The 13,925-nt window shown below is 36.4% G+C and overlaps 1 protein-coding gene across 1 annotated transcript in view; it reads left to right on the forward strand.

Annotated features, from left to right (window-relative positions):
* Positions 1 to 13,925, forward strand: part of tmem178bb (transmembrane protein 178Bb) — a 114,016-nt gene that overhangs the window by 90,208 nt on the left and 9,883 nt on the right. Inside the window, exon 4 of the mRNA XM_073838690.1 lies at positions 13,681 to 13,818. Within this exon, the coding sequence (XP_073694791.1) occupies positions 13,681 to 13,818 (138 nt within the window). The remainder of the gene's footprint in view (positions 1 to 13,680; positions 13,819 to 13,925) is intronic.

Here is a 13,925-nt window from a genome sequence, read left to right on the forward strand (position 1 = left end):
CAGTCCAAGTTTTACATTTTACCATGAGAAACCGGCTGCAAATGCTTCAGAAAAGAGAAAAAAAGAAATGACAGATTTGGAAAAACCAGCACCAGACAAAATTTGGTTCCACCTTCTGGTCTGGAACACCAGAAAAAAAAAGTCCCAGTGCAGTTGCACTCTTAGAAGCGGCACTACCTATTGCGTAATTAAAAATAGAGTATGTTTGCGCATTGGACTGTGAGCGTCACAAATCATGCTGTGTGACAGGAGTAAAAACTTGATGCTCCAGATGTTGCTTTTAAACCAGTCGTGCACGATTTATGAAGCGGCATCCTTAATCAGATTGAAATTCAAGCTATGTTGAAAGCAGCCAGTGCATAAAAAAACCCACAGCGCGTCTTCTGAGTTATTCAAAGCATAGGAAATGAAATCAAAAGGCCTGCTGCAAAAGTGCTGAGTTACATGCCTCTCCTCATGTTCGATGCCCGTCAGCACCCGTCCCGCTTCCTCACCAGAGCCTTCATGCGGCGTCACGCAAATCGACACTTTATTGATGTAATGCACAGGACTGCGGCGCAGCCTGAACGATAGGCTGTCATCGAGCACCCGCCATCAGCACTGCTACAGATACGAACGACTCCATAAAACCGCTCAACCTTGACACTTCATTAAAAAACATTTTTATTTTTTCATCTCCGCTAGTCTCGCTTTCAATACTCTCTATTCTCTGCGAACGGCGGTCGGCGGGAGGCTAGTTTCAACAGACGGCTCATCTAATCATTCATCCATGTCCTTTTTATCTGCCCTATAATGCATTTCCTGCATTATCACGTCCTGAGGTCAGAAAGGACGTTAAGTCCAGACAGAATTTTTACGCCTACTTATTTCAGCGGTGACCGTATGTGCACGCTTTATGATGGCGGAGATATGGATTTCGATAGATCATTTTACAGCGCTCCCAGAACGGCTTGTTTGTGGTTGTTGCAGTTTAACCTTCTGGTCTGTAAGATTTGACCCCCTGATTTATCAAAGTACACCACCAGCATGCATAAATTCAGATGCTGCTTTCTTCTCTGAAACAAGCTGATCTTATTTGCTGATAGCATCTTTATCTCCGAGCCAAACAGAAGGAGATTATAAAGCATACTGGAGCATAAACTTAACTAACCTTGTTTTCTAGCCTGGAAATTGACTCAAAACAATGTTTCGCTATTCATGTTGATTCACTGGGCAGATGTGTTTATCTAAAGTTATTTAGAGTGCAATTCATATTTTTTAGTATGTGCTAAAAAACTAAAAACACTAAACTTCAGTGTAATTCTGTGGAAGCTTGTTTAAAAAAAATAGGCCTTAAAGGATTAGTTTATAAGAATTTCCTGATAATTTACTCACCCCTATATGGTAGCCTGTTTCCGCCACTGAATAAAGGTAACTGCGACTTTTTTCTCAGAGCTGTAAGAAATAAAATTTACAATTGCGAGTTATAAAGTTGCTGGATATAAAGGGATATAAACTTGGAATTGTGAGAAAAGAAGTCAGAATTGCGAGTTTATATCCCGCAAATCTGACTTTATATCCAGCAATTCTGACGTTATAACTTGCAACTGTGAGTTTTGTATCTCGCAATTCTGACTTTTTTTCCCCTGCATTTGATAGTTTGTCACGCAATTCTGACTTTATTTCTCAGAATTGCGAGTTTATATCTGACAATTCTAAGAAAAATGTAAGAATTGTGAGATAAGTCGCAATAACCTTTTTTTTTTTTTTTTATTTTGTTGAAAAGAAATTAAGGTTTTTGAGGAAAACATTGCAGTATTTTTCTCCATATAGTGGATTTCAATGGGGATCAACAGTTTGAAGTTGCGGTTTCAATGCAGCTTCAAAGGGCTCTACACGATCCCAACCCAGGAATAAGGGTCTTATCTAGAGAAACGATTGGCCGTTTTCTAAAAAATAAAAATTTCTATACTTTTTAACCACAAATGCTCATCTTGCACTAGCTCTGCGATGTACGTCTATGACTTAACGCATTACGCAATAATATTTGAAAGGTCACGTGTGGTTAGTTCTTCGACTGTGTCAGTGTTCATTTTGATTACATTTTGAGTCTTAGTCATAGTCTTTTGACTAAAATGCCATTTAGTTTTAGTCATATTTTAGTCATTTGAATTGTTTTAGTTTCAGTCTAGTTTTATTCGACCAAATATCATAAGATTTTAGTCAACTAAATCTTTCTCTTAAATTACCAAACTCACTGTATAAGTTTGATATTAAGGTTTAATCATGATAGATTTAGCTGCTGTGACACGCAACATGTCTTTATATTAAAACTAAATTAAACTACTTCTCATAAAGTATCATCTTGTTTTCGTTAGTGGAAAAATTACGTTGACAAATCATTTTACACTGGTCTGGATACTTTGGTTCAAAAAGGTAGGGTAGGGTGAAAAAAAATCTAATTTTCTCCTTCAATGCCAAAAACGTCCGCCATCGTTGTTTTACCTTTTTTTGTAAAGTGCGTTTGCACTTTCTTTGCACGTTCACTTTGTAAACACTGGGTCGGTACTTCCACATACGTCACACGTGACCTTTCCAATGTGACTTCATAATGCATGTGGTGGCATTTATTAGTTTAGAGAATCATCTAGTGAAAGTGAAAATCTGAAAATGATTAGGACATGGATTCGAACCTGAAATTCTCATATGAGCACCATGGCTTAATGGTTAGCGCAAGCTACTAAACCAAAGCACCGTCTCTGATTTTCTTTTCTCCTTCAGTAGCTTATTAGAAATAGCTAAAACTATCATTTTTTGCTTAGAATGACACCAAGACATTGTTCCCCATGTTGACTTTTACAATAACATCAAATACATCTTTGTTTTTATCTGTTTTTGTACCTCATCTTTCTGGACAGGATTTCCTCTTTAGTATGTATTGGAAATAAACCTCTGTTATTCTCAAAAGTGGTTGTATTTCACTGAATCTAACTTCAAACTGATTCCTAAAGTCTATAAAAGCATGTCACGTTGTTCACTGAAATGAGTCAGCAGGTGCAAGATGAGCATTTGTGGGTTTTTTCATTATTCCTAGGCTGGGATCGTGTAGAGCCCTTTGAAGCTGCATTGAAACTACAAATTAGACTTTCAACCTGCTGATTCCCATTGAAATCCACTATATGGAGAAACATCCTGGACAGTTTTCCTCAAAAACCTTAATTTCTTTTCGACTGAGGAAAGAAAGGCATGAACATCTTGTATAAAATTTTTTACATTTAAATAATAAATGGTACTTAAACTTTGCCAAAGTATTTTAAGGCAAGTCAGTGCACTTGGCAGCCATATTTGTAACAGTACTGAGCAGCTGCTGTCTACTTTATTTATCGAAAATGCATTTCAGTAACAGCAGAAATAAAGTCTGACAACATTATCATCATAAATTGTATAAAACATTCTCAAGCTGGTGCATCTAAATGCCAGTTGGCTCCTATAACTGTAAGGCAGGACTATGGATTGCATATCAAGAATAACAGATTCTTCATCCTTACACAGTCTCTGGCCTTGGAAACACTGAGCTAAAGCAGCAGGAAGCATTAGCGTATCATTAAATGTAGAAGTTGCCCTAAGCTGGAATTGATAATCTGTCATAATGGTGCACTGCTAATGGTTCTGATGCATTTCTACTTCAGGAAATACACACATTATTAGAAACACATGAAAACTCTGCACTTAATGTAAAAAATGATGCCTGCTACCTGAAAACGTCAACATTTGCCTTCAGTGTCAACTATGTGGATATTGATAGTGAGCATCTTATCTGACACCAGAACACACAGGGGCGAATCGTCATCTGCAAGGACATGTTGGCTTGCGCTTGGCACGGCAATGCTGCCGATGGCCAGTCGATAGCATCACGTCAGCGCAGTGCTTGACTGAAGTGCCAGCTGTCCGTCACTCAACAATTCCCTCAGTGGGTCACTAAGTGAGCTCTTATTGACATTGCCATGTCCAGCAGTAACCTCCCTCAACCCACAGCCTCAGTCCATCCCCTATCACCGACACTATCACTTTACACAGGCGGATTGGCACATCCCACAGGATTGACAGCGACTCGGACCACTGCGGAGCAGAACGACAGCGTCAGTCAGCTCTTTGTAACTGCACTTTTTTACAAAAAAGTTGTACAGTTGAGCTTTAAATAAAAGTTTTAGGGAAAAATTTGATTTGTTTTCTTCTAATTGTTTAATTCGCAATTCAGATTTTTTTCTTTGAATTGCATGATGTAAACTCACAATTGCGAGTTATAAAGTCAAAATAGTGGGATACAAACTCGCAATTTTTTTCTCACCCATGGAAGTTTGTAATTTGTAATTCTGACTTTTTTTTGCAATTCCGAGTCTATATTTCTTTCTGAGTTTCTATTTTCCGAGTTTCTATTTGACTTGACTTTTTTTTTTTCTCAGATTTGTGAGATATAAACAGTTCTGACTTTTTTTTCTTGCAAATGGAAATTTGTATCTTTTTCTCTTTACAATTCCGAGTTTACATCTCGCAATTCGTTATTCTTGCAATTCTGACTTTTTTTTGTATCTTGTAATTGTCTGTCTTTCTTTGCAATTCCGAGTTTGTATCTTGCAATTTATACTTTTTAATATAAATATAAACTTTTGATGACAAGAAATTAAGTCAGAAAAACCATTCTGACAATCTTGCAAATGGAAGTTTGTATCTTGTAATTCAGACTTTTTTTCCTCGCAATTCCATGTTTTCTTCTTGGCATCGCGAGTTTATATTTATATTAAAAAGTATAAATTGCAAGATCTCGGAATTGCCAGGAAAAAAAAAGTCAATTACAAGACGCAAAAAAAGTCAGAATTGCAAGAAAAAAAGTCAGAATTACAAGACGCAAAAAAAAGTCAGAATTGCAAGAAACAAAGTCAGAATTACAAGATGTAAACTCGGAATTGTAAGGAGAAAAAGATAGAAACTTCCATTTACAAGAAAAAAGTCAGAATTGTTTCGCATCTCGCAAGAATCTCGCAATTCTGACTTAATTTCTTGCTATCGCGAGTTTATTGTAAGATTGTAAATGGTAAGATATAGATATAGATACAGAAATACAGTCAGAATTGAGAGATAAAAACAATTTAGACTTTTTTTTCCCTGCAAATGGAAGTTTGTATCTCATAATTTAGGCTTTTTCCTCACAATTCCACGTTATCTCTCACAATTCTGATTTTTTTTTTTTTCTCCCAATTGACTTTTTCCTCAGAATTATGGGATATAAACTCGCAATTGCGAGAAATTAAGCCAAAATTGACAGTCTGGCTTTTTTTCTTGCAAATGGAAGTTTGTATCTTGTAGTTCTGACTTTTTTCCCTTGCAATTCTTACTTTTTTCTTAGAATTGTGAGATATAAACTTGCAATTGCGAGTTATTAAGTCCGATTCGGAGGGGGAAAAGGACTAATATGTTCTCAAAATAATGAGTTTTATATATCACAATTTTGACTTAACTCTTAAGATGCAATATCCCAGTGCAAAATGTGTATAGTGCTTATTTTAAATTTGCTACTGCTTGCAGTGCACATACTGCAGAAATAGCACATATGGTGCATGCTATTCCCAACATAGCCCAAAACTCATAAGTCGTGCCAACTACATGCAGTGTTACATCACCTTTACCTTGTCAGCAGTCACACACATGCTTCTTTCAAGCATACAAGTACTGTATGATGTTCCTCCAGCTACTCCCATCGCGTCTTGTGTAATCTAATTTTAGTTTGCAATTGTTTTCTCCCCAGTGGTGGTTGACACGGGCTAATGAAATTAAGCTCTATTACCTTCAGGGACCATTCCACACAGAGAGGGAAAAAAGAGAAACAGAAACAAACAAAACAAAACAAAAAAAAACTGTCATCTTCTCCCAAAGCCAGGGGAGAAAAACGACCACATGCTGCACTAAAACCTGCTGACTCATTTCAGTGAAGAACGTGACATGCTTTTATAGACTTTAGGAACCAGTTTGAAGTTAGATTCAGTGAAACACAACCACTTTAGAGGATGAGAAATGTTTTTTTCCAATACATCCTAGAGAGGAAATCCTATCCAGAAAGATATAAAACAAAGCCACAAAGACTGCAGCTGACAACAAACTTGATTACTTTTTTTGTTATTGTAAAATTCAACATAGGGAACAATGTCTTGGTGTCGTTCTATGCAAAAATGGATAGTTTTAGCCATTTCTAATAAGCTACCAAAGGAGAAAAGAAAATCAGAGACGGCGCTTTGGCTTAGTAGCTCGCGCTAAGCATTAAGCCATGGTGCTCATATAAGAATTTCAGGTTCGAATCCATGTCCTAATCATTTTCAGATTTTAACTTTCACTAGATGATTCTCTAAACTAATAAATGCCACCACGATCTACTCTGACTCACATACTGCTTTTCTCATTCTAGGAATAAAAATGGCAACTGTCAAAGCAGTGCAAATAAAGCTGATGCGCATTATTCCTCAAGCAATATCACTTCATTTGTTCCTCAGCGCTCGAATTTGCATGTGCTCCCTTGTAACACATCTCATTTTCAGACAAAGGCCTTCCTTTAACAATGATGCAACTCTCTAAAGCACCGTCTTGAAAAGGTCAGAGATGAAAAGAGTCTTGTGTTTCCCGCTCTGATTCGATTGCCTGTAAACAACAACGTTGCTGTATGACTCGAGACACGTTTGGCATCATCCGACAAGAGCCTAGATTGGGTACGACGAAACACAGATTCACCCTTTCAGTCACGTGGGATGCTAGAGATGGTTGGCATGCAAATCAGTTTCTTCTGAGCAGGTGCGGCCATTAGTTTCCTGTCAGGAGGGAACACATGGCCATTTTCTACTCGACCTCCTGTTCATAAGGTGGACCTTCATTTACTATCATTCAGTTAGCATATGTTTGTTAGACTCCAGGTTTGTACATACCGGACTACAAGGCTTAGAGTGCTGCATAATCCTAACTTGATTATATCAGAATTTGATTCCAGTGTCATCCACCATAAAGCGTCCTGCATCAATCACGCTTCCCATTAGATTTCGATGGTATGGCCATTATGTGGTTAGATCATGCGGTTAGTCTATATTTACTTCTGTTAGTGGGATTATAAAGTTGAAGTCAAGACGGCTATGTGATTTATCACAGGATGTTTACAGGCAGCACGGGAGTCTGATGTGGATGTCGGAACGGATGTGCAATTATGCATGAGGTCTGTGGATCATCCTGGGAAAAGTGTACAAATTTGAACAAGAATCTCACTGCTAACAGAGCTTAAATTGGCAAGGGTGGGGGGGGGGGTAGAGAAAGAAACTTAATTTTCAAGGTGATCCCAAGTGGAATATTTGGGTTGAAAAATTAGCTCAGCAATATTTGAATCATAAATTAAGGCGGCTTAAATTTGACATTAAATCATAATCGACCCTATTTACCTTTTTTTATGCGGTGCCTAAGTCTTTATATGCGCTATTCATCAATGCACAGTAGTACGAATAAGGAAAAAAAATGCTTGTTTTAATAATCTTTCATTAAAAAGTAATAACTCTGAAACAATTCCTAGCTTCATATTGCTGATATGAAACTTTTCACAATATCATTTGCCAACGGATCCCTCCTTTTATTGTTTAATTCCAATCTGTTTTGCTCAAATCATGTCACATTATGAAAATAAAGTGGTGCAAACGCCATTTCATGTTGACTGTAATGGCATTTTGGTGATTTGGTATGATTTAAAGGGGTGCACTCAAAAATGTCATGATTTATTGTTTCCAAACAAAATTACATTCTTTCAGTGAAACACAAAGGAAAATATGGAAAAAATGTCTCAGACTACATCCAAAATTGCATACTTCCCTGCTAACAGTATCTGAGTAGTATGTCCAAATTCGTAGTATTCATAAAAGTAGACAAAAAGTCCCTAGACAATCTACTATTTCTGGTGAGATTCACATCTAATGGACACTTTACTATCCCATAAGGCCATGGGAGAATATTTATGACTGGCAGTGAAGCAACGCAACTGATTCTGGTAGTTCACATAACAATAACCCCTTTCAAATACCAGTAATCTGCCGTAAAAAATTGCCGGAATAGCTTTTCTGATACACTCGTCTTTTTACTGGTAAAGTGCCATTCACACATCACTTTCAAAATACCGGTAAATTCTGTAAATTCATCATTTGGTGTTTCTAAACATGGAGGGGTATATTCAGTCAATGTTTTTGCTGATGTTTTCATTTGCTTTTAGCCCAGAGACATGGTATTAGACGACTTCTAACCAAACTAGTGGGTGATCACATGGAACAGTTTAAAACCCTGACTATACTGCCCTCCAAAAGCAAAGCGCAGTTACTACACATTTGGTCAAAATTGAGTTAAAGCTTAAAATGGACTTTGTGACAACTGTTTTGTCTTGTGGCAAAAAAAGTCTCCTGGTTCAGTTCTGCCCCAGAGAAACGAGAGTGTTTCAGAGAAACAAGAGTGTCAACATGTTTAAAGGCATTTTTCTCAGTTTCAGTGTTGGCGTAGTTACTGCACTTTGCCTTTGCATAATCTCGTCAGGTCCAGGTCCAGACCTAAGGGAGGAGTCTATCATTTCAGACATTCATGGCATATTCCAGAGTGGAAAAACTGCATTTTAAAGATCTGACATTTTAGGTCATGAATTCAGAGAAATCAAGCTTTGCTATAGTCTATATATTTCCCTCTCTTTGATTAAAAAGTATCTAATTGGTGAAGATCCTGTGCCACACATAATTATACACCCTTCCCTTTAGAGACTTTGAAAGCACACATTTGCTTGCAGTACAGCATTTACGGTCTGCTTTTTCATTCAAAGATCTGGCAGAACCTGACACATCTGGAAGCCCAGCAGGTTACGAAACACAGAGATACAAAAACGACAAGAATATCAAACAAAAGGAGAGGACCAACTACAGAGACTTCTGCTGGCCTGTTTCCAGAAGATCTGCCTGTCTAGTGTTCTGCGCTCTTGTACTCTGGTTGACGTCCTTTTCTATTTAACATACATTTTGAACAATGCTGACAGGCTGGTTTAGCATCAGCCTGCAGATTGCATAAGAATCTATAAGAAACCCTTCCACAGTCTCGACACAACCACTCATTCTTTCACATCTGCTAGGTAGATAAAAAAAAATTCAGAAAAAGCACAATGGAAAGTTACAATCAGTATGCGAAACAGAGAACCACCGTTGCAAAACAGCAACACATTTGAAGCAATTTAAAAATGACAGGCCATAGATAAAATAAAATAAAATAATAATAAAAAAAAACAATACAATAAAAATACTTACAAAAGTCAAAGCATACATGTATACTTATTCCAGAGTGAAACTGTGCAACACTCAAGAAAAAAAAAATGCATAAACATGATTTTTTTTATATTCAGTGGCTCACTAAAAACGTGAAATAAATTCAATACTTTGTTCTCTGAGGCATAACGTGTTTCTCTCAACATGAGAGACCAAAGCTGTCATTCAGGTAGCAAACAGCGTTTTATAATTTGCACATAACTGAGAAAGGCTTCATGTAAACCACTTTCTCTCTTGACAGATGAAGTCATTGATGTTGCATGCTGCCTGCTATAGAAATAACTCTTGTATACTCTATAACAATTTGTATGGCTATACTTGAGCACCTATTGTTTCAGAATGCATGCGATTGCCTACATGCTAACCGACGCTACTCCATTTCAACAACAACAGAGTCTATATTATTATGTAACAGCAATTATGTGAGCTCCAACGTAAGAAACTAAAATGAGGCCGTTGCCAAGTAAGCTTTCCATAAGATGTGTGGTAAAGTGTTTGTAGTCTGACTCAATGTTTAAATAACACTATTGTGAGCTCTTTTAAACCACAGTGTGTTTGATAGTACATGACTTGGCTAACTTCTTTAAACTATTTTAAGAAAGAACCAATTTATAACGTAACCTTGCTCATTTCACACCAGCTGTTCCAGTGTTGTGAAGGCTCTGCTCTGTTTTATTGAAGCAATATTGCAGTAAACAATATCCAAGGGCCATAACTGAGCTCTCTCAAAGGGCAGAAAAGTAAAACAACCAAGACAACTTATAAGGGAGAGAAATACAACCATACAACATGAAAGCTCAGAAGACACTGGTCTATCAAACACACCATGAAGCGTTTTATGAGACACAAAATAGAACTACTATGGTTGTTTCCACCTCAGAGTAAAACACAATGGTAATTGCAAGAAAGTAAAAGAAAATATTGTGAGATATAAAGACACAGTGACATATAAAGCTGCAATTTGGAGAAATAAAGTTGTAAATACTACAAAGTCATATTCTCAGAAAATCACAATTACCTAAATGGTTTAATTGCAAGTGACAGTGTAAGATTAAGTTGCAGTTACAAGAAAACAAAGCTGTAACTACAAGAAACAAAGTTGCATTATGAAAATTTAAAGTAGCAAATATTACAAAGTCACATTGTGAGATGCAAAGTTGCAATTACCCAAAATAGTGTTTATTTGCGAGTCAGATTGTAAGTTGCAGTTACAAGAAAAAAGTTGCAACTACAAGAAATAAAGTTGCATTGTGAAAAATAAAGTAGCAAATACTAGAAAGTCAGATTTTGAGATGTAAAGTCTCATTTTCACCAACATTTGTTTAATTGTGAGTCACAGTTACAAGAAACAAAGTTAGCCCTACAAGAAACAAAGTTGCATTGTGAGAAATTAAAGTAACAAACACTACAAAGTCACACTGTGAGATGTAAAGTTGCAATTACCCAAGAAAAGTGTTTGATTGTGAGTCACAGTGTAAGATTAAGTTGCAGTTACAAGAAAAAGGTTGAAAAAACAAAAAAAGTTGCATTGTGAAAAATGAAGTAGCAAAAACTACAAAGCAAACTAGAAAGAGGCAAAGTTGCAATTATCCAAAAAATGTTAAACTCCACAAGTAACAGTGTAAGATTAACTAGCAGTTACAAGAAACAAAGTTGCAACTACAAGAAATAAAGTTGCTTTGTGAAAAAGTAGCAAATAATAGACAGTAACATTGTGAGATGTAAAGTAAAAATGACCCAAAATAGTGTTTAATTGCAAGAGTCACAGTGTTAGATTAAGTTGCAGTTACAGGAAACAAAGTTGTATCTTCAGAAAATAAAGTTGTATTGTGAAAAATAGAAGTAACAGATACTACAGAGTCACATTTTGAGATGTAAAGTCTCATTTTAACCATAATTTGTTTAATTGAGTCACAGTTACAAGAAACAAAGAACTACAAGAAATAAAGTAACATTGTGAAAACTAAAGTTAAAATACTAGAAATAACATTGTAACATTGTGAAATGTAAAATCGCGAAGTCACAGTTACAAGAAACATTTGGAACTAAAAGAAAAAGTTGCATTGCAAAAACTGAAGTTAGAAATACTAGAAAGTCGCATTGTAAAATGTAAACTCGCAAGAACCAAAACTGTTTTACTGCGAGAGTCACGGTGTAAAATCAAGTCGCAGTTACAAAAAAAGTAGCAACTACAAGAAACAAAGTTGCATTGTGAAAAATTAAATTAACAAATACTACAAAGTCACATTGTGAGATGTAAAGTTGCAATTACCCAAAATAGTGTTTAATTGCGAGTCAGATTGTAAGAATAAGTTGCAGTTACAAGAAAAAAGTTGCAACTACAAGAAATAAAGTTGCATTGTGAAAAATAAAGTAGCAAATACTAGAAAGTCAGATTTTGAGATGTAAAGTCTCATTTTCACCAACATTTGTTTAATTGTGAGTCACAGTGTAGGATTAAGTTGCAGTTACAAGAAAAAAGTAGCAGCTACAAGAAATAAAATTGCAATGTGAAAAAATAAAGTAGCAAACACTAGAAAGTCACATTGCGAGAGGAAAAGTCGCAATTACCCAAAAAGTTTCAACTGCAAAAGTCACAGTGTAAGATTAACTAGCAGTTACAAGAAACAAAGTTGCAACTACAAGAAATAAAGTCGCTTTGTGAAAAATAAAAGTAGCGAATACTAGAGTCACATTTTGAGATGTAAAGTCTCATTTTAACCAACATTTGTTTAATTGCGAGTTGCAGTTACAAGAAACATTTGGAACTACAAGAAATAGTTGCATTGCAAAAACTTAAGTTGGAAATACCAGAAAGTCACATCGTAAAATGTAAACTCACAAGTACCGAAAACTGTTTTACTGCGAGAGTCAGTGTAAAATCAAGTTGCAGTTACAAGAAACATGTCACAACAAGAAATAAAGTTGCATAGTGAAAAATAAAGTTGCAAATATTACAAAATCACATTGTGAAATGTAAAGAAATGTAAATTTTTAATTGTGAGTCTCAGTGTAAAATTAATTCGCAGTTACAAGAAACAAGTCACAACTACAAGAAAAGTTGCACAGCAAAAAATAAAGTTGTAGCATTAGAAAATCACAGTTTGAGATATAAAGTCGCAATGACCCCAAAACAGTTGTAAATGCAAGAAAGTCCCATTATGAGATTAAGTTGCAGTTGTGAAAAATAAATGTGCAACTACAGGAAAAAAGTTGGATCGTAAGAAATAAAGCTGCAAATATGAGATAGTCACAATTACAGAAATTAGTTGAAATTGCAAGAAATGAAGTTGCACTGTAAGATAAAGCAACTGAAAGAAATAGTTGTGCTGTGAGAAAGTTGCAAATACAAGAAAGTTACATTTTGAAGTCACGAGTACTGCAAACAGTTGCAATTGTGAGAAGTTAAGTCACATTGTGAGATATGTTTTTAAAACTACAAAAAGACATAACAGAAATGGTTGCAAATGCAAGTAATACACACTGTATTTACTGTAAAGCTTTAAAGTTGCTAATTATTTAGGTGCGAAAAGCAAACATCACAATTACGTAAGATGAGTACAGTTTTCTTAGATAAAGAAACAGGCTTCCATACACTCATGAAACCTGGCACTTTTAATTTAAGTAATACCAAACAAGCATCTGCTGAATATCCCGTCAGATGGGAATGATGAATTGCTGTTTCATAAACTTCTGACATTTTCATTTTGACGTGACTTTGACGGAAAAAAAAGCTTTTAACACCTCATCTCTATTAGAAAGTAATAAAAGCTCTCTTACAGCATGCTCATCTAGTGGTGTGTCTGCCCTAGAGGTGAACTCTCTGACCCTTTCACAGTTGGTTGGCATAAGCCACCGTGCCCAGTGTTTTGGGCTTGCCACCTCTCCAGCGCTGTGAGAATTCAACTGTGAGATTAAAAAGAGCTAACGAACACAAATGTTGTGACCTACCCTCTAGCTAACACTGAGTCAACCCTATCGCACACTCTGCGTGTGGCCGCACACTCAAACACTCACAGCAGGGCAAGTGCAGTGCATTATTTTTTTTTTTAAGTTTTGGAACTTTGTATATGCAGTTATACTCTTTCTATTTCAGATTCAATTCTCCTACAACAAACTACTAGACTAGATGCTAGATTGTCAAAAGAAGAGATCCCAGCATACACAAGAACTATTTTAATAGTATAAAAAGCAAGCTGGTTGAAAAATACTGCAATAATATAGAACATAGCACAGTGCTCATTGAAATGCCTCATTTTGCAGAGCGTCCATGCCGTGCCCTTATCAGCTCTGAGTCATGTGTTTGACTTGCCTTATTTCTCACCGCCCACAGATCTGCGGAGGATGACGGCAGGATTTATGGGAATGGCTGTGGCCATCATCCTCTTCGGCTGGATCATTGGGATGCTGGGATGCTGCTGGGACCGTGGCCTCATGCAGTATGTGGCAGGGCTGCTCTTCCTCATGGGCGGTAAGTCAAATTGAAAACAAACAGACAAGGACAATATAGGCTGTTTACAGTGAGCACACAGATGAATCATAATGAGAAGTATTTCAAAAATGTAGAAACGTACTGTG

Source organism: Garra rufa, chromosome 4 (genome assembly GCF_049309525.1).
Source record: "Garra rufa chromosome 4, GarRuf1.0, whole genome shotgun sequence".
Taxonomy (NCBI): domain Eukaryota; kingdom Metazoa; phylum Chordata; class Actinopteri; order Cypriniformes; family Cyprinidae; genus Garra; species Garra rufa.